Consider the following 21,668-nt stretch of genomic DNA (forward strand, 5'->3'; position numbering starts at 1 on the left):
CAGCGTAGTTAGCTTGATGGCAATGCTTCCGCTTCTGCACTTAGTGCTGCATGTGGTGGGGATTAAAACTCCTCTGATGCGTTTTATACCGTATACCAAGAAGATGTATTGGTCAGGAGATTTAGATGTTGGTGAAAAACCTCACTGGAGTTTACACTTAATTCTGTTGTATTATTTTCAGTATAGTTCTTTCAGATGAAGAGTATTCTGCAATAAACTCTTGGTTATTCGACTCAGTGACTGAAAAAGGTTTCATTTTAAATTATTTCTTACTTGCAGTATACTAGCCATGTAATAGTGTCAGAGAGAATGCAGTTTTTGGGTAAATATTTATAGAAGAGGTCCTCACAGCCTCTCTGCCTCCTCACACATTCGCTGCGCACCTGCAGGAGCTACACGAGACCCAAGATGAGCTAGATGATGTGATACAACTCCGGCAGAAACAGGAAGAGCTGCTGAGACAGAGGGAACGCGAGCTGACAGCCCTGAAGGGAGCACTCAAAGAAGAAGTAGCAAATCATGACAAAGAATTAGACCGTGTCAGACAGCAGTACCAGAACGATATACAGCAGCTAAGAAAGAACATGGAAAATGTGTCCCAGGTACCAGAAAGGCACTAACCAATCTGTCACATAGAGATTAGCAGATCATAAATGGTGTTGTTCTGGATATACTGTTTAGTAAAGGATGGGAGTCTGAGTGGTGCATGACCGTTCTCAATCTCTGTCCAGTATCCCACCTCAGTATATCTCCACACCTTCATAATGTATCAATTTACTTTAAGCAGAATAATTGTTTGAGGTTTAAATGCCTGTTCAAAAAGTCCCTAATAAATAAGTCCTATTATTCTGCATATAGTGTTATAAACGGTCACATTAGCAGCATCTAGAATTTTGAAGATCTAGAGCTTTGAAGATCTAGAACCCACCAGCAGGTCACCATTCCCGAGGTTCTAGGTAATGCAAGAACTAAGTTAACTTTTAAATGTTCAAATACAGGGATTCATAAATGAGTTTATCCTCTCCAAACACCAATACATTTTCCATCAAGTTAAGCCCAACAAGCTTGTAAATTGCAGCTTGGATAGCTGAAGTAGGTTAGAGCTTTGACTTATTTCAAGATGTGCAAGAACTTAACACACTAAAAGCTTTGCGTGCTTCACTTGTCCTCTCACTTTTATTACTCTGTTACTGTTTTCTCATTGTTGCAGCTGATATGGCTACAGCAGATAAACTTCTCTTAAAAAAATTTAATTTCTGTCTACTCAAACACTTCCCTTTGCTCAGGATCAGGTGAGTTTGGAGTCAGAACGTCAGAAGATAAACCAGGTGGTGCGCAATCTGCAGCGGGAACTGGACGAGAGCAGTGACGAGATAAACCAATGGAAAGAAATGTTTCAGAAGAATAAAGAAGAGCTTCGCACTGCCAAACAAGAGTGAGTATTGATCTGTCCTAAAGGAAACGTATGTTAGCTGGAGGGGCTTGGCACAAAATGAAAGCCATTTTAGATCTCAGTTCTGTCTTACAGTATCCTGGGGTGTGTCCCCCCCATCATCAATAGTACAAGGTTGTGGACAATAGGGAAATGGAAAGAACTTCTGCCTAACTGACATCCACTATTTTATCCGCTCCTCTAGCCGGTGCAGGTCACTGTGCTGTCCTTATGTTCCAGGTTCTTCTTAGTAACTGAGCTGCAACCAGGATATCCAGTGCATTCCTTTATTCATGGGGGAGGGGGTGAAACAGAGATAGGCACAGCAAGAGAATGATAGATACAGAAAAGACTGGATGTGAGAAAATGAAAATAGCAAGGGAGAGTAAGATAGGGTGGTGAACTAGGATGGAAAACTTTGCATTAGTTCTTAAGGGTACTTGTGACGCACACAAATACACAATTTCATAGTCTGTGTGAATTGCTAGAAATCACTAAAGTGGTGTAATCCCTCAGAAATTACAGAATTTAAAAACTAAACCTCACATGTCTAAAGTGAAGGCAGATATAGCCATTTGGGAAGTGATGTTCAGATTGGCATTGGAGCCTGGTAGAAACTTGGTATGTTTGGTATCCATGGACAAAGTGTGACCACACAGTATTCAAGTATCCAGCAGGCAAATGGTATATGTAAGTAATAAATACAATTTAACAAAATTGTGAATTTAATAGTAACATTAATTATATTGTTACGTAAATGTTTTAATTGTTGGGGTATATTGAACATCTCTGTAAGGAATTAACCCTTTCTACCACAGTGTTATCAAAGGATGCTAATGGCAGCATTTTGTAAAGACCGCTGCATATTCTATTTAAAAAAATTTTTTTGTTGTTGTCAATCTTTGTTTTTATTGAGGCATTTAACACAGGAAGTTAGAGCATATAAACACATGGTAGACAAGGTATATAAGTTACTTAAACTCCAGCGTAGAACAGCCTCTTTTCATATATTACGTGAGATAACAATGCAGGTTAAACTACTAGTGTTGGCTCGTGTTGGCTCGTGTTGGCTCGTGTTGGCTCGTGTTGGCTCGTGTTGGCTCGTGTTGGCTCGTGTTGGCTCGTGTTGGCTCGTGTTGGCTCGTGTTGGCTCGTGTTGGCTCGTGTTGGCTCGTGTTGGCTCGTGTTGGCTAGTGTTGGCTAGTGTTGGCTAGTGTTAGCAGTGATGTGTCTGTCTAGTTGTAAGGAATTTCAAGGCAATACCGGCATCATGTTACACTGCATATTAATTGTGTGTTGTAATACAGGCTTTAAAAGCTGGAGCCTAGAATTCTAGGTGGCAATCTGAGGCTAAACCACTGAGTGATTAGAGCTAACTATGTCATGTTAATTCTACTAGCGGATGCGTGAGAGAGTCGTCTGGGTCTAATCTCCCTAGCAAATGAGCACTAGCAACTAGAACTAGACTGGCATAGAATGTGTTATGCAAGGTGAATTGCAGAAACATGGTGATGCACCATTTCCGAAAATTTTTGCCACCATCTCATTGCATACTGTTAAATTTAGCGAACATTAGACATAGAGCCAGAATGAATATGACCATTGAATACATAGGAGCAAGACAAGAGTAAGTATTAGAGTACAGTAATGCAGGTAGAGCAAACAATTTGGATGAATCTAGTTCCCACCAGTATTGCATAAATCAAATAGGTAAATTAAATAGTAAATTAGAGCTCTGTAAAAATTAAAATAGAGGCAATGGAATGGGAGAGGATGTCGGCCAGATGTGTGCTATTGGTTAGGAACCCAGGATGGAAAGTTCTGCCTCAGCCAATTCCAAGACTCGGAAGCTGTGGAGGCTGCTCTGAGGTGATGCAAGGCAGGGGGTGAACTGTAGTGTCCCTCCAGCCCCAGGCCATGTTGAGAGCCTGCATCATAGTACCAAGTATTTGCAACAGAGTCAAAGTCCCTCCCAAACAGGATGCGGCAGAAGCTCCGGTTGGTAAGGCGCCGCCTGCGGCACACGGTGTCTTGCCTCTGTGGTGGATGCAATAAGAGCAGATCCCTGGCGGTTCTCAGTCCAGGCGGGCAAAGTTTAGGAGACTCCATAGCTCGGGAGGAAACTGCGCCCGGAGGGGGCCAACGTGCCCCACACCACTCACTTCTGCGATCATTTTCCCAGCTCTGAGCTGGTGTGGCTGCCACTGGAGCCTCCAGTTGTGACCAGAAGCGAGCGAAGATTTCGTCAAGGTGTGCCTAGCTTATGTACATGGCTGCATCCGATGCTCGGAAGATGGAACGTCTGTCATTTTGATGGAGAGCTCTGTGTTTTGAGTCGAATTTGTGGTCGCTTAGGGTGAGTTGAGCTGCTCAATGGGGAACAGGATAACCCCTGCCGGCGGGGAGGGGGGAGACTGCCATAGACAAAAGTCAGTCTGTAGCTGGGGAGCGGCCACCTCTCCTTGGCCTGTCCCGACTAGGCCACAAGCTTTGTGTGAGTCAGGTCAGCGTCCGGGAAGCCCGTGGAAGGGTTTGCCGGGTGCATCGTCGTCTCCCCAACAAGATTAAAGCAAGCTGCGGCCAAAACGAGGAAGGTGCCCGGACGTATTCCCTGATAATTGGAGCCAGGCGCAGGAGCTCTCGCTAGACGCATCTGGTCAGTTTGGCAGTTAGGCTCAGACCCTCCCTATTTTATTTATTTACTGTGCGCGTTCAGTTCTACATCTCCAAAATTTGGTTCCCGATTTCAGCGATGATGGCGGAAATCCAGTCTGCATTAATTCTGATTTGGTGGTAAAATTTCAAAATCTGGACATTGTTGGTAAAACCTAAGAACAATGTCCACATCTTGATGTCCAGTCCCAGTGACCACTAATCCTGTACTATTGATGATGCATAGTGAGGGCACTTGTTACACACTCGTAATTTTTTTTTTTTTTTTTTTTACAATTTTATCTACATGAGTTAGAGAATTAAAACCACATCTGCAATCTGTATTCAGGCTGCTGCAGATTAAGCTGGAGAAGGAAGAGTTTGAAGATGAGTTGAATGAGACGAAGGAACGATTCTCTCTACTGCAGTCAGAGCTCGATCAGGCCAAGAAGGGATCTATTGACCGTGGAGAAGTTGAAACCATTAGAAAGGTTTGTGTATAAACTGCTTACGGAGCCTGTAGTCGTTATGTATTCTGCACGTTGTTAATAATACATGAAGAGCAATGTAAGTAAATATGTGTATGTACGTCTCTGGTAAAATTGACATTTTGTTAATTATATGACCCCTGTCTGAGCACAGCAATGGGCTCTCTCTGTGACCACTTTGTCCTTTAATTCCCACTCCATCATTAATATTATGCACTATGTCAGACATGTTGGCTATTCCAGGACATTTTCTATTGGCAAATTCCATAACCTGGATTTCACTGCTCAGTCTTGCTGCATTTAAAAAAAAAAAAATAATTCTTTATTTTTCGTGCTTGGTTCGTCATGTTAACATCGACATTAATGGAGCATTGTTTAGGTATAGTTCTTGCGTTACATTGTGGGTTTTTAAAATTTATTTATTTTATTGTGCATGTAGGTACATAGCTTTGTCAGGACGCCACAACAGCGTTTGGGTATAGATGCCTACGGGTTGGATAGTGGCATGAGCCTTTGCTCATTTTTAAGAGAATTAAACAAAGCTTAACGTAATGATTAGGTCTTTACAGTAAAAGTTAAACAGTAAAAATTAAACAGCTTGTGGAACATGCTTGTGGTGTATTAAGTCTGAACGGTACAGGCTAATATATATTTATAGCGATATGTGTGGCCCCTCTCAAGTGTAAGCAGGCTATAACATATTAAACATAATGGTCTGCTGTGTGTTCTGGGGAGGACCATTTAGGTGAGCCTGTGTAGCTTTGCTAATGTATTTAACCCCTAGAGCACCTCTGTGTAGGTTAGCGTATGTATGCGGCTAAGGAGCCAAGATAGCTTAAGCTCTAACGGAAAACAATATAAAATGATACACTGTACAATTACATAACATGAAGTTGGCTCACAGCTGTGGAAGGGCATAATGGAGCAACCTGGTGCTGATTGCAGGATAGAGAACTATGTCCTTTAGGCGTGCGAGTGATGTGTTGGGGTGGCATGTCTGTCAGCCGATGCCTCTACTCCGCAAAGCTGGTGAGTCTCTGGATTTTGCTGCTTGCAGGAGGTGCGTTGATGTGTCAGCATGGTTTCTCCAGGCTTGAGAGCAGGTGTGCTTCTGTGATCGAGTCCCGGATTCTGTGAGGTGCCAAGTCACTCTGTGCCAGGAGATTGTGGGGGCTTCAGGTGGTTTGCTGCCCACCGCTAATGCAGAATTTCCGTTGTTGCTGTCTGTTCTGTGCAGTGGCGGTTAAAGGGACACTCCAGGCACCCAGACCACTTCTGCCCATTGGAGTGGTCTGGGTGCCAACCACCACTACTCCTAACCCTGCAAGTGTAATTATTGCAGTTTTTTATAAACTGCAACAATTACTTTGCAGAGTTAACTCATGCTCAGGGTTAATGCATGCGCATTAGGTCTCCTCGGCCGGTGGGCGGGATCAGTCTCGCCCACCGGCCGACGCAATGGAGAGGCGGAGCGTCGCGGAGGAGGAGACAGCGGCGAGGGACATAGTCGCTGCCTCAGGTAAGTGACTGAAGGGGTTTTCACCCCTTCAGTACCTGAGGATTGGGGGGGTGGGAGGGAGAGGAACCATCCAGTGCCAGGAAAACAGATCGTTTTCTTGGCAAAGGAGATTCCCTTTAAGGCAGATTTCCTCCCTGACCTGTTTGAGGCAGGTTTCTTGCGTGCTTTCGGGGGTGCTTTGCCCTTAGGGGTTTTGCGGTTTTCGTTATTCCCATCATTACGCTGGTCCCCTTGTTGCTGGGGCTCTGTAGGCAGCATTCGGGCTTCAATCTTTTTCCAGAACCTCTCGAGTACCCTCTCCAGGCATTGTAGCATTTTGTCTATTGAGCCCGGTAAGGTCGTCTCCGGCCTGTGCAGTTTGCGCCCTTGTGCAAGGAGCTCATCCGCCATCTTGGATGTTGCAGCCGGGGGGGGGGGTAGAGTAGCACTCAGTGGGTGTCTCACCGCCTGGCAGAGCAGGTAGGCCACAAAGCCTCAAGTCAGGGTTTTCTGTAGCAGAGAGGACCGCTGAGGGGTATCCCCCGCACCATCGTTTCTGGAACAAGCTTAGGAGAACTGTGCGTCCAGGTAAGTGTTTTGCTTAAAATTATCGTCGAGTTTAAGGTGCCAGGCACTGGAGCACATTCAACACACGTCCGGTCGGCCCAGTAGCCAGACCCTGTCCCCTTACGTTGTGGTTAACATCATATATAGAATAACATTAACAGGAGGATTTAAAGCACTTTTTCTCATATCAAACAGGTGAGGTAACAAACTCTGGGTTGAGCTATTAGTATCAGGTGTGGTAGGTTGTGTGCTAGTCCCCTGGGATACTCCAAGTTTGAGGGTGTGGAAATGCTCATTAGTTCTGGTTACGACAGAGCAGAGTGTGTAAGAGCATGTGTATGCATGTTGCAATTTTGGATCAGGCGTGTGGTTTCGGATGCCTGTGTATACGTGTCTACGGAGCCCCTATTAGTTTTAGATATGGTGGATTGTCAGGTGTGTGTGTAACTCTGGAGTACGTGGTACGTCATGTGGCATCTTATCTGTTACCCCTTACCTTGGGGGGGCGGAGGGTTGTATCTAGGGTAGGTGCCATCATTTTATCGGTCGTAGGGGTCTGTTTGGCCTTGTTGTGCGTGTGGATACCTCGTGTAAATAGTAGTAGTGCTTATAAAAATAATAACAGTAATAATAAGAAAAAACACATAAGGAAGAAGAGTTGCATGCGTGAGATTGAACACGGGTATAGGTAATCAAGGAGATCATAACCAAACAACGTAAAAGTCTTGGTCATCAATTGGACAGCTATAACTGTGTTGTGGGTGTTGATTTTTTTTTAGGCTCAGTCCTTGGTCAAGTGTTTAGAGTCTGTGGATCCCGTGTCAGCTGGGCAGGCGTGGGGCCGTCATCTGGTTCCCAGTTCTCAGTGTGACTTGCAGGTGTGGAGGGGAGTTGCGAGGGTTGTAGTCCTGTTGCAGTTAGGAAAGCAGGTGCTCCAGACAGAGTTGTGAGGTTATGAGCAGTCCCATTGTGATGGACGAGCAGTGAGCCAGTGTGCCCCCACCTGTAGGCTATTCCAGCTGTACGTAGTGATGCTGTCACTGGTCCAAAGGTTTTACGCCTCAGTAATGTGGCTCTAGTAAGGTCCTGAAAGAATAAGAGCTGGGAGCCTTCAAAGGCCAGCGGTGTTTAACCTTTTAGGGCTGTCATTATTTGTATTTTGTTATGTATCGTTATGCTGCGCAGGATGACATCTCTGGGTGTGCTGGGCGAAATAAGGACTGAACCTGTGACTTGGTAGATCCCGCCCAGGACGATTTTCTTGGTGGTTGCCTGGGGTAATATTGTGGAGAGCAGCCGCCAAGTGTAGTGTGGAAATTCCTCAGTAGAGACTGTGGTGGGTACACCCCGGATTTTAATGTGTGTCAGGCGTTGTTTATCCTCTATAGACATAATTTGAGCGGGTAGCACTGTTGCTCTGTTGCTCTGTTTGAATTCGTTGGACGGAGTCTTTGAGGGTGGAATCCTCGTCTTGGACGTGTGTGATGTCTGCCTCTGCAATTCTGACACGGTCTGTTCCATGTTTTATGTCTGCTTTGATCATCGCGACATCAGCTGCCAGCAGTTTTTGTATATTAATTAGGAGTGCTTTTAGGTTCCCTTTAGTGGTGGGGGCTGAGTCATCTTGGGATTCAGGCGGTAGTAAGTGTTCCGCCGGGGGAGCCGTTGTGGCGGCGGGTTCGCCCCTGTCCGGATCGGAGGCCGGATTGCTGGCGAGGAGGTGTGTGGCGTGTGCCCAATATCCCTGCCTTGTGTGTAGGGGCCGGTTTTGGTTTTTTTTGAGCGGTGGCCCATTGTAGTCGTACCTTCATCCAAATTGGGGGGGGGGGGGGGGGAGAGACGAGGTTGGCCTCAAGGCCCAGGAGTGGTGTTGCGCGGTAGGCCGTGGATTTCCGCCTGTGTTTAGGCTGCTTGGGTGCCTGGAAGAAAGGCATCAATCGGTGCGGTATGTGTCGCTGGTAGGTGCCAAGTGCTTTTGGAGGGTAGATGGAGCTTGGTGAGGGAGATTTTCAGCAGATTGTCTCTGGGTTTGGGAGAGCAAGCTTAGATGGCATCTGTACAGGATGGCTGCCAGGCCCTTGCTGCATTTTATCTAATTTTTTCGGCTATCCAACTTGCAGGAGCTGCAGCATGCTCAGGACCAGGTGAAGAAGCTATCAATGGATAAGCAGAGATTTGAGGATGACCTCCACCAACGAGAGAGGGAGTTGTATGCTGTAAAAGGTGCCTTAAAGGATGAAGTGTCTGAACACGACCGAGATAAAGAGACTCTGCGGGAACAGTTCCAAAGGGAGAACGAACAGATCAGAAAGGACTATGATGACCTGCTCAGGGTAGGGGGCTCTATTCTAGTACATTGATGTGAAGAGGCTGTATATATTTTAACTTGGCAAAAAACATCAGAGAAGATATTGGAGTATGTATTTTTGAGCCAGAGGTTCTATCCGGGTTAGAGGAGGGGAGTATTTTCCTAAAAAGTAGAATCCAGGCCCAAAGTTAGATGCCAGACCAAAAAAATGTTTTTTCCTACCCAAAGTGGGAACCCGATTGTTTATATTGAAAGATCAATTGAAAAGATCTCTAGCAAAGGAAGGATTTGGGAGTTTCTATAGTATGTTGTGCAATCAGGTTATTTTGACAGATCTGACATGCTTTCTTTAGTAGCCTTAAAAAGATTACTATATTTTATTATGGAAAAATACAGCAAGCTTGTATCTAACTCTGATTATTGTTTTTAAATGATTTGGATAGCTATTTGACTGTCCTTACTACGACCCTGTGTGGTCTGTTGTAAGTGAAACTAATTCAATCAAGGCCAAAATGCAGCCTCTCTCAAATAGTTTTAAACCAGAAACTGTCCCTTTGGTCACACAGATTCCCATCATCGTTCTAAGAGGAGAATGTTTATGCATTATGAAAGCCTGACATTGGGCTAATTTTGATCAGTCTAGTGGTTTTAATCTCTAGCAAGGATAGGAAACTCTTATATTAAGCATATACATTGTGCAGTGAGTCACCTGCTGGGTAAATGGTATCCAAGCGGATAAGTGAGGTCTAACACTTGCACTTTTAAAAGTAAGCAGATTAAACTATTCAAGCAATGCTGTTCAGTTTACCAGACGTAAATGTACAATGTGTACTTTGGACCCGTGACAAAAGGTCACTGCCAATTACAATTTTTTTTTTTTTTATTTCTGTATTTTTTAACTTTGAAACTCCTGTGTGTATTTTCCCTAAGAATATTTTGGAGCCTAATAAAGTTTTCATTACAATGTATAATGGCACCAAATTTACAAGAGTGGTTAAACTGAAATGATGGACTCCTTCCCATCCATGAATCACTGAAAACTATATTTGCAAGATTATTCCACAAATGCTGCATTTATTGGTAAAAATCCCATGATCAACAACATTGCTGGCAGAAGCAATATAAACACTGCCTTGTCCATTATAGCGGATATTCTGCTGTGAGAGATGCCATGCAAATAATAATCCGTTTAGGAGAATCAAGCTAGATCGAGACTTACTGAAATAATCCAACACTCATTGAAGACCGAACACAGAGCTTGTCCCTTGTTTAGATCTCCTAGGCTGCCTGATGATGTCCACAGCTTATTAAAGTATAAATACAAGCCACTGCCATCCAGAAGACTAAGATTATGTTCCTCACAGAGTACAAATACAACCCACCGACATCCAGTACACAGATCTCCTAGACTTCTCTTGTTGAATTGTTGAAGTACATATAGAAATCATAGCCAGCCAGAGGACAGAAATCAATATCTGCATTGAATTTAGTTGTCATTGTGAAAGTTTAATTGGCTAGATATCTTGCAACGTGTTTTTGTGAGTGCATACTAAATCAAACCTATCAACACAGGTCACGCTAGTTTAGGCACAGTGCCGATGTAGCCATTATTTGTTGCATTCAATGTTCTTGCAGAAATTCTACTGATTTACATGTCTTGTACACCAAGAGGTGTAAAAGAAACACTGTTAGTGAAGGTTATCTCCATTAAATCCATCTTGCAGGATCTGCAGCGAGTTCAGGAACAGGTAAAGCAGCTCTCTGTGGAGAAGCAGAGACAGGAGGTTGACCTGCATTTGCGAGAGAAAGAGCTGTCTGCTCTGAAAGGAGCGCTGAAGGAGGAGGTTTCTGATCGTGATCGTGAGACAGAGCGACTGCGTGAACAACTCCAGAAAGGGAATCTGAAACTCAAAAAGGACTATGAGGATTTGCTTCAGGTGAGTGGTACAGCACATGGTACAGAAGTATTATTCCACATGGCCTCAACTAGAACTCAAGCAAAAGGTAGGGGTTGGTATTTGGTACATGGAAATGGATATCCTGATCATGGAATGGAATGGTTCCTGAAATGGGTATGTACAGACACTGTTGGTGTTGATGGCATTTTTTTTTTTATTTTATTCTGTTTTCCCCAATCTCTTTTAGACTATCAAAAAGCTGGAGAATGAGAAGGCGGAGTCTGAGCGCTTGCGAAAAATTATTGAGAGCACTCTTCAAGAGAGTAGGGACGAGAATGATGACCTCAGGAGGAAGATTTTGGGCCTGGAGGCTCAGATTAAAGAGCTGAACACATTCTGTGATGATCTTCAACGTGCAGAGACTCGACTCAAGGACAAGATCAGCAGACTTGAGGTTTGTGTAATGGCGATTTTTTTTTTTTTTTTTTTGTGTACATTATGTTAACAGTTACTCCAGCCTCCATGACCACATCTGCTTTTAGAAGTGGTTATGGAGCAATAACTCTGTATGTGAAGTGATTTATCCTTGAATTGCTGCCTGTACAGTGATATCCTCACTTTTGTGCCTGGATCTAGTTGTACCACAGATACATGTCTTGGGCAGTCCCGAACTCTGTCTGTGTTGGGTGGGGGGTGGACAACACAGATTGAGGAGAACTTAGCCTAGTGCTGGCTTCCAGGTATTCTGGTGGTGGGGGTAGAGACATCTAATGCTATTTAATTAAAATTATTTAATTGGTCTATTATCAACCTTTTAAAAAAAAATGCAGAAACTAACTGGAGTAACCCTTCAACATAAGCTTTTAATATAAATATGATATGCATTAAGTTGAATGATTAGGCCTTAGAATAGATGGTTATTAACACCATATTTATGTAAATATTATAGCATGCATGACAAAGTTGAGTTTATTTTTGGGATGTAATGATTGTATTTTACATTCTTTGTTGCTCTCTTAGGCTGATCGCCAGCAAATGGAAGAATCCCTGGGAGAAGCCACAGACCAGGGACAGGAGTTTGCGATGGTAAGGCGGGATCTGGAGACAAAGCTGGAGGAGTCTCAGAGGAGTCTGAGACGACTGACATTGGAGTATGATGAGCTTCAGGAGTGCTACCAGGAAGAAATGAAGCAGAAAGACCAGCTAAAGAAGACCAAGAATGAGTTGGAGGAACAGAAGCGTCTATTAGACAAATCTATGGACAAACTTACCAGAGAGGTGCGCAGCAGTTTGTCTATATAGTATTTAAAATAATAAATAAAATGCACAAAGCTTCATTTTTGTAATGTGCTTAGTGCGAAACGAATGGCTCATCACATACGTTGTGAGTACATGGTAGAAAGAAAACTACAAATTAGATTTTCTGACGTGCAATGCCTTGTCTTACAGCTTGACACCATGTCTACGGAGTCTCGTGGATCTCTGCAGGTGCTTCAGGCCCAATTGGAAGAGTATAAAGAAAAATCTCGTAAAGAGATCAGTGAGGCACAGAAACAAGCTAAGGAGAAGTCAGCCGAGGTAGAACGGGTCCAAATTAATACTACCCGTCTGCAGGAGGAGGTAAGGACCCAAAGATGAAAGAGTGAGGACACTTCCAAGAATTAATGCGCTGTGTAGATTGATGGTTAGAGTTGTCTTGGTGTGTGTAGCAGCCTTCTTGTGTCACTTAGTTACTATATGCATCAACAGGAAGAGCAATATTAAAATATATATTCCAAACTGCCATAGTTTGATCCCAGTCTGTCTGTATGTCCAGGTACAGAAACTGAAGCAGGCTTTGCAGGAAAGCCTAGCCGATACTGAAACTGCCATATTAGACAAAGAGTTGGTTGCTAAGCGGCTTCAGAGTCTGGAGGAAGACATTGAGTCCAAGAAGCGGGTCCAGGATGACCGTTCTAGGCAGGTCAAGGTGCTAGAGGTTAGTAACTTCTTTTCAGTTTTTCATTGGAATGAGTTTTTGAGTGCATGTCTAATTATTTTTATAGGCCCCTCCTATATTTTTGGATTTTTTTTATAAATCAATGTAAATCTGAATGACTCGGTAATTGCTTTTTATATACTCATCCCAATTAAGTGTTGGTGGAAATGCTCAAACATCTGTTTTGCAGGACAAGATGAAGCGTCTCGAGTCGGAATTGGATGAAGAAAGGAATACAGTGGAACTACTTACAGATCGGGTTAACCGCAGCAGAGATCAAGTAAACTTCTACCCCTTTCCAGGATTTGAACTATACTTTGTGGATGTAGACAGAAATTGGATTAGTATAATACATGGATAGTACAGCGAGTGGCGACCCCCAGAGTGCAGTCTTTTAGCATGCACTTAAAAAAAAAAAAAAATAATTTCACCTTCCTTTTATATCCGATGGTGTGCTAGAGTATAACCTCTATTATTTATAGGAACAATAGGCATATTGTTTTTTCACAGCTTTGCAGATGGTAGGTTCAAGGGTCTATACTATTGGTGTGGTACATCTCTGGCTTATGTCACTGAGGCACCTACTGATATAACTTAAGCAGCACTGTCACTGCCTGGGGAGTTTTCTGAATTCGCAGAGACCCCCAATGGTGACATCAAAGCTGTGGGACTGGGGAGGGCAAGTGAAGGTGAGCTTTTTATTCAAACCTTTCCCTCACGGGAAATCTTGTTCCAGCAGGTCCTCTTCAGCAGCTCCATTAGCTGCCATCGCTGCTGTTTACTCAAGCATCGCATAGATGGAGCCAAGTCAGACGAAGGAAATATGTATATATAGTCCCTACCTTGTCTTTGTATAGCTCTGGACTGGGTTCGAATTTCAGTGCAATTCCAACACAGTTAAAATTGGAATTTCACGAAGAAATGGTTTGACAGTGCTTCTTTAAAAAAGAACAATGCCTTTTATTTTTTTCAATATACCGGTAATATAATTCAGTATTATGTTTTTACAATTCCCATGTTTTTCTGAACTAGTTTACATCCCTAAGAAATGTTCTGAATGTTCAGAAATTCTCATATCTTCCTCACACTACTGTTATCTTATGATGTTGCATTTTAACACGTTCAGTGGCTTGCTCTGTGAATTTGGTGATCACACCCAAAAAAATGGAAAGTGCTCAGTCGTAATGGGGGAAATTGTAAATAATTTACTGTCACCTTGGTTTTTTGTATTTTTGTCCATATGCCACTCTGTTTCTTACATTTTGTTCTTTGTCTTTCAGACTTCACCAGCTTTTTAAATCTTTTCTCCTTTCAGATGGACCAATTGCGAGCAGAGTTGATGCAGGAGAGGTCCACACGGCAGGACCTGGAGTGTGACAAGATATCCTTGGAGAGACAGGTGATATTATCATGGTCTATATTGGAATGTGTCCATCTCCGTGTTCCACTAATGTTCTTTTCATCAACCATTCCCCTTGATAGCCTGATTTATCCCACATTTCATCATTGTTCTAATAACCTCTGTCCTTGTTCTTATTCAGAACAAAGATCTGAAGAGCCGATTGGCTAGCAATGAGGGCCAGCAGAAACCAAGTGCCAATGTCACTCAGCTGGAAGCAAAGCTGCAGGATATACAGGAAAGACTGCAATCCGAGGAGAGGTAAACCGTGTCACATATCACTTTTATGTTGATCCGCTTACATTACATAATGTCTGTAGAAGAGACCAATCTGGCATTCAAGTTAAGTGTAAAAGCTGCACTCAAATATTCCATTAATTAAAATGCCTTTAAAAATGAGAAGTGTTCTGGGGGACAAGGTTCAATTGCTGTAAGACTAACCTAGTTGCCTCCAAGGCAGCATTGCAAATGCAAACGTATTAAAAGGCACTTAGGGTATATAAAGTAGGGAAAGCCTTTTAGATTTCTTCTTCTTTAGTGGGTTGTTCGTTTATAAACCTTGCTGATTTATATGAAAAGGCTGCATGATTCTTCTGAGTCTAATTGTTCTCATTCTTTAATTTAATGGCTTTCTTTTCCCTGTTATTTTGTAACTCCTGTGCAATGCTGCACACTGTGTTTACTGTCCTGCTTCAACCCATGCAGTTTTTACGTCCCTGTTGCATACCTCCCAACATTTTAAATGGACAAAGAGGGACACTTTCATTTTAGGGGTGTGATCAGGGGCGTCCTGTTCTGAGAAATTTTAGGTAATTTACTAATGGCAATTTATACAACTAAAATGTAATTTAAAACAAAAACAATGTATTCTAAACACATTTATTGTAGCTTAAATATTACCGTGGGTATTATTACTGTTGAGCTCTGTTATACACTAAGACACACCAACAATATGGGTCTCTTAGAAAAGAGGGAAAATAGGATCGAGGGGCAGAGGGAACTGGGCACTAAATAGGGGCATTTGGGAGGTATGCTCACCCAATGCTTTCACCTCCCAACATAACCCTGCACTGATTGTATTGCCCTACTGCACCATTTACATATTTACTGCCATAGTGTATCTCCTGCTTCACGGTGCTGTGTACACCATGCAATGCTGTATGAGGATATAGATATATATATATATATATATTTAAATGACACTCCAATCTCCAAGCATATTAATGTTACAGATAAGGTAATCTAGCATACTCGCTATGTATTCTAGAAGTAGACCAGCAATTCTGCAGGTTCACCTTTTTAGATAGTAGTTTCAGGTTATATTTTCAAAAGGAAAAGGAAAAGGACTGCTTAGGGCAATTAGAAATACATTCTCAGGTATTTCATTGTATGGTAGGATTTGAAACACTTATATCATTAATGTGCTTGAGTATCTTTAAACTTTTTGTTAACGCGTTAGAATGTGTGATCATCCTGGAGTCTCTTTTTTTCTCTCAATTCTTTATTTTTCTTGTGCTTGTAATTAAAAATGCTTGCAGCGCGTGTACAAGTTATACAATGTCATACAATGTCATGGCAGAGTAAACAGCACATTTAAATGTTTTAGATAGAACAGGATTGGTACATGTGGATAAAACTTTTATAGCTGAGCTATACATGCTTAGTTGAGTAGTTATTATACGATTAGTTAGTTACAGGCTATGTAAAATAACGTCCGGTATAGATTTCTCCACACTGCTTTAAATTAACCACCAGGGGGCAGCGAGTCACTGAGCTTGCCAGATAACGCATATATTTAGACTTAGACATTTTTAGGTGATTTCTCTGCAGTGATAAATTCAACTGTATTAAAATCATAAATGATGTTAAAAGGGCAATGCTAAACTAAAGAATATACAGTGCTCTGCTAGACTTTCATTATACAAGGTGAGCAGCCGCTTTGTTACTCCTGCAGCTGCGCTGGGTCGGCTGGCGTCCTGGCCATCATCAAGTCCCTTGTGTTTCCCGCTGGTTGCTTGAGTGCTTCGGTACTTGCTGGCCAGGTGTGTGTTCGCTTTTGTGCTTCTGCCAGCATCAGCCTTGGGTGCAAAATAAAGCCTGCGTGCTGTGTCCGCTGCTCCTCTTTGTGTGGGCAGAGTGAGAGTCCAGGAAAAGTCCCCTTAGGTCCGCCAGTAACATAGGGAGTTGTAGCTTCCAATTATGTAGATGGGAGCTTGTTCTCCGGCTTGTAATGGGCGCGGCGGCCATCTTGGATTTTGCCATGTGGTCCTTGTTTGATCATTTCGCCGCCCGGTTGGTAGAAGCGGTCACTGCCTCTCCGGTGGGGTCAGGGATACCCCCCCCCCCCCCGGCCCACGGGGGAGAAAACGGGGCCCTCAGTAGGCGTGCGAGAGGTCCTGCCGGACTAAGAACGGGAGATCGCCCGTTTCTCCCACCAGAGCCTCATGACAGGCCTCAATCCCAGCAGTCAGCATTACCGGCAGACGGGGGCTGATATTGACAACGAGAGTGGTTGCTCGTGTCCCCTTTGCCTTCTTGTGGCTGTTGATCATTAGTTTCAGGGAAAAAAAGGTAATTTTTGCCTGATTGTGATATTTTCATAGCGGAGCCGAGGTACCCCACGTCCATCCGGCTCGGCGGTCAGGCACCGCCCCCCCTCATCCTGGAGTCTCTTTAACTAATGACATTAACCTGTGATGTCCTTTACCAAACCACTAAATTTTACATTTATCATATGCAACATACTGTAAGAAAATATGTTGCATATGATAAATGTAAAATTTAGTGGTTTGGTAAAGGACATCACAGGTTAATGTCATAAGTTAAAGAGACTCCAGGATTATATATATATAATAAGTATGTATGTATATTTGTTTGTGTGTAATACATATATATTTAATTTTTTTTATATCTTGTGTTTTAGGGAAAAGAGCACCCTGTTGTCTTCAAACCGCAAACTGGAGCGAAAATTGAAGGAATTAAACATTCAGCTTGAAGACGAGCGGCTGCAGGTTAATGACCAAAAGGACCAGGTAAAAAATAAATAAATGAAATGGCCAAAAGTGACAACTGTCGCTCAGGAGCTATATTGTGTTTTTACTGTCTTACACCTAGAAACATAGAAACATAGAATGTGACGGCAGATAAGAACCATTCGGCCCATCTAGTCTGCCCAGTTTTCTAAATACTTTCATTAGTCCCTGGCCTAATCTTATAGTTAGGATAGCCTTATGCCTATCCCACCCATGCTTAAACTTCTTTACTGTGTTAACCTCTACCACTTCAGCTGGAAGGCTATTCCATGCATCCACTACCCTCTCAGTAAAGTAATACTTCCTGATATTATTTTTAAACCTTTGTCCCTCTAATTTTAGACTATGTCCTCTTGTTGTGGTAGTTTTTCTTCTTTTAAATATAGTCTCCTCCTTTACTGTGTTGATTCCATTTATGTATTTAAACCTGCACTAAGAATATTGCTGTCACACACACACACACAGAAAGTGGTTGTGTTGGAGTTTTTTGGGAAAACCAAGTAATCTGACATCTCTTCTCTTCAGTTTCCTCGCCAGCTATTACTGTAAATAAGCTATTTCTTCAGAATGATCCTAACGAAAGAGTGCCAGCATTGTGATTGTTACTATGACCTGCTAGTCTTATAGGTTTCGTGTCTGTGTTTCTCCCACAGCTGAACTTGCGGGTTAAAGCTTTGAAGAGGCAGGTGGATGAAGCAGAGGAAGAAATTGAGCGTCTGGAGGGGCTGAGGAAGAAAGCTGTACGAGAGATGGAGGAACAGCATGAGATGAACGATCAGCTACAAGCCAAGCTCAAGGCCTTGGAGAAGGAATCTAGGTAAGAATCGGGGAATGGGGCGTGCAGAGAATTAAAGGGATGGATTTTACAGGTCAGTCTCCCATGGCTGATTCTCTAATTTAACAAAATATATAATTTTTTTTTTGTTGAGCTACAGTCACTTTGTACATATTACAGCATTTATTGAATCTAGTTAAGGAAATCACCCCAACCCACATTTAGTTACACCTTATCTCATTTAAGTACCACTATATCCTTAAAGGGATACTATAATCACCAAAACAAATTTAGCTCAATGAAATCGTTTAAGTGTATAGATCAGGCCCCTTCAATCTCACTGCTCAATTCTGTCATTTAGACTTAAATCACTTTTTTGTTTTTGTTTACGCAGCACTAGCCACACCTCCTCTGCCTGTGTCTCACACGGTCAACTTGAAAAACATGGTTTAATTTGCAACCAGATCCTAAAGCAAAGTGTGTTTACTATAGACTATCTTTTCTCCTGCTCTGTTAATTGAACTTTAATCGCACCGAAGGCTTCTGTGGACTCAGCAGGGTAACAGCAGACCTGGAGATACAAAATTCTACATTAAACACAGTGTGCAATACAGGAGGTTTAAAAAAAATAGATCTCTTTACAACACATTGGTATGGAGGCTGCATGAATGACCGGTATGGTGAGATGAGTCACAGACTAGGGCTACATAAACTGATGTAACTCCTAAATGGTAAAGAATTGTGCAGCAAGACTGCAGGAATGATCTATACACCAAATCCACTTTATTAAGCTAAAGTTGTTTGGATGCTTTTAAAGGAACATTTTAGTGTTAGGAATACAAACCTAGTGCGTGTTTTTAAAGGTAGTTTTATTTACCTTTACTCCCTTGCTGCGTCCACCCTGACTCCTCAGCTGAGATCATCCATTTTGGCAAACCGCATCACTATGCCAATCAAATTCTCTTTTAAAAGATACATTTGATTCAATAAGAGTCCTTGTTTTACAATGCAGCACTAAAAGGTCAGGGCCCCTGTACTCAGACCAAGCTGATTGGTTTTTTTTCTTTTAGAGTAACTAAAAAGTCCCTACATTTTTAGCCCAAATTCCTATAAAATAAGAACAAGACGGTAATGCCAGTCCTCAAAAGGGTCTCCCTCACATTATAAACGTTATCTGCCATGAATATGCTAATTTTTCTCTCACTCTTTCTTATGTAGACGTAAGCCTGTGCGACACAGTGCCGATGATGATCTCAGCTCCGATGGAGAGTATGACGGACCATACGATCCCAGCTCCATCACATCGCTGCTGACAGAGAGCAACCTCCAGACCAGCTCCTGCTGAAAATCCAGATAATAAAATAAATGACTATTCTGACTGGAGTGTAGTTGTGACAAATTGATCAGGGAAGTTCTGATGGAAACTGGTGACCCCTGACTGCCAAAGAATCGAAGTTTCTCCACGAAACCTCTTGACTAGAGAACAAATTTAGGAGGGAAAATTCAACCAAATGTGTGTAAATCAATCCTTTGTGAATGTAAATATTTTCTTTTTACTGCAAGCAGTACAGGTTTGATAACAGAGCGCAGTGCCTCCACCCAAACGTAGCACATACCCCCAACAGAAGAACTCTAAAGAAGAACTTTATGTGGAAGAGCCAATCTTCCATACCAGGGCTCAAAGGATAGATTGAACCTGTGGTGCCTTACAGAGAGACTGCTAGGCGGAGACTGTTTGAAATTCTACTGCTAATTATCACTACACTCAAGGAGAGGACTTTATGTGCTTACTAATGATTGTTTAACCAAACTTTATGCCCTTCAATTCCTAAGAATTTCCATCTTCCTGTCATCCAGTCAGATCTGCTATTTACAGAGACCTACTTCTGGCAGAGGCCCCAAGAGTACTGAAGCATTGTTCCTGTTGGCCACTAAATGGCTAAAAAAAATTTTTCCTTAAAGAAAATTTAACAGAAGATTGTACAGCTGAATGGTACATTACAGCTATACGGTGGGCCTAAATGCGCCATCCTTTGCATTGAAACTCACTGAGAATATCCACCAGGCAGCCTATAACTGTGGGGGAAATCCATTGGGTTATAATGGTGACATTATGTATACTGGGTGCAGAAAACAAAAGGTTACACGGTTAATTTATTACTTCGAATCATACTCTGAATTAAACTACAATATAGAATGTAAAATCGTCAATGTATGACATGGGAGAAGGTGCTGACCTTGTTTTTATTAGATTGTAATAAGATGAAGCCCACCTCTTTCTCTACATTGAATCACAATGTATAAAGAATGACCATCAACATTCTGTATGCAAAAAGTGTACGGTTACACTTTTAAAAAAAAAATTTTTTTTAATAAGATTGTAATAAAATGCAACAACTACTGTTCTTAACCTTGGATCACACTGTTGAAAGTATGCCTCCAATATTTTGGGTTCAGAAAATGGGAGAAGATGTTCTAGTCTGTTTTAATATATTGTAATATGATGCATTTTTTTCTTCCCCATCGTTCTCTTTTAGACTATACAATGTAGACAGGATAGCCTGCAATAGTCTACCCTTCTCATTTTTACTTTGAAACAAAACACAATTGTACTCATCATTGCATTATAATTAAGGGGTTTTGACTTTAAAGGGACACTGTAACTGCTTCATGTAATTTAAGTTGCTTTGGTATCTGTATTACACTAGTGCTGCAGTTTGGTTCAGTGTTAAACCTTTTTTTAATGGTTACAAAAATCCCCAGCAGCCCATGCCCTTCCTGCTACGTGGGCTAATAAGGAAGTATTAAACTGAGCAGCAATGAGTGGCAGAGGTTGACTGACTGCTCTAAGCATGACACAGCTGCTCACTGCTGGTAGGAATTGGTATTTAATCTCTCCCTTGCCATACCTCCAGCAGGAGCAGAGTTGTGGGCGGCAAGTGACCATAATTCAGTGTTGAAGTGCTCAAAATGGTGTAGCAGTCCAGGCACTATAAACAATTCAATTAGATAAAATGGTTATAGTGTTTACAATGTCCCTTTAAATATTGTGGAAGATAAATGTGGGGGAGGGTTCAACATTATTTGCCTTTATATAGAATTGTAGAGTGAAACCTTCTAATATTCTCATCTTTGAGTTACAATGTAACAAGCCCACTCTTAAGTAAATGTTAATAAAAAATACCCATTTTTTATTAACATTGGCTTACAGTGTCGCAGGGGTGACTTAACACTTTCTGGTTTAAAAAAAATTGGGCCCCACTTTTGTTAGATTGTATTAACGTGCTATTTTACTCCCCTGCTATGTTATCCCACCAGTGCCTCTGTAACATTTGTAATACCTCAAAACCTCTTTACTTTGTCCTTGTATAAAGTAATGGTCAGAGGATAATCTCTTCATATGTATGTCTAAAAACAAATCTAATGCTACAAGCTATTAATTGTCCAAAGTGTCAAAAAAAAAAAAAGAAAAGAAAAGCTCTGCATGTCCATGTTATCTATCCTGTTTTTTATATTGCACAGGAGGGGTGGGGGATGCAGTTCTGTATTTAAAGAAATGGGAATTTTAAAAGAAAACATTTTATGTATATTAAATATAATTGTAGATGAAATAGAGGGGGGAAAGCATTTATGCAAATATA

General features: G+C 42.0%; 1 protein-coding gene across 2 annotated transcripts in view; it reads left to right on the plus strand.

Annotated features, from left to right (window-relative positions):
- Positions 1-21,168, plus strand: part of CGN (cingulin) — a 49,508-nt gene extending 28,340 nt beyond the window's left edge. The window contains exons 8-22 of one of the 2 annotated variants that reach the window (XM_063440145.1): positions 390-602; positions 1,287-1,435; positions 4,434-4,575; positions 8,758-8,970; positions 10,670-10,882; positions 11,091-11,297; positions 11,864-12,121; positions 12,293-12,463; positions 12,660-12,821; positions 13,012-13,101; positions 14,137-14,220; positions 14,363-14,481; positions 17,144-17,252; positions 17,906-18,069; positions 19,246-21,168. In XM_063440145.1, coding sequence (XP_063296215.1) covers positions 390-602; positions 1,287-1,435; positions 4,434-4,575; positions 8,758-8,970; positions 10,670-10,882; positions 11,091-11,297; positions 11,864-12,121; positions 12,293-12,463; positions 12,660-12,821; positions 13,012-13,101; positions 14,137-14,220; positions 14,363-14,481; positions 17,144-17,252; positions 17,906-18,069; positions 19,246-19,372 — 2,421 coding nt within the window. In that variant the 3' untranslated portion in view covers positions 19,373-21,168. The remainder of the gene's footprint in view (positions 1-389; positions 603-1,286; positions 1,436-4,433; positions 4,576-8,757; positions 8,971-10,669; positions 10,883-11,090; positions 11,298-11,863; positions 12,122-12,292; positions 12,464-12,659; positions 12,822-13,011; positions 13,102-14,136; positions 14,221-14,362; positions 14,482-17,143; positions 17,253-17,905; positions 18,070-19,245) is intronic. The other variant, XM_063440146.1, reaches the window with a different exon arrangement.
- Positions 21,169-21,668: the final 500 nt, after the last annotated feature.

This window comes from Pelobates fuscus, chromosome 13 (genome assembly GCF_036172605.1).
Source record: "Pelobates fuscus isolate aPelFus1 chromosome 13, aPelFus1.pri, whole genome shotgun sequence".
Taxonomy (NCBI): Eukaryota; Metazoa; Chordata; class Amphibia; order Anura; family Pelobatidae; genus Pelobates; species Pelobates fuscus.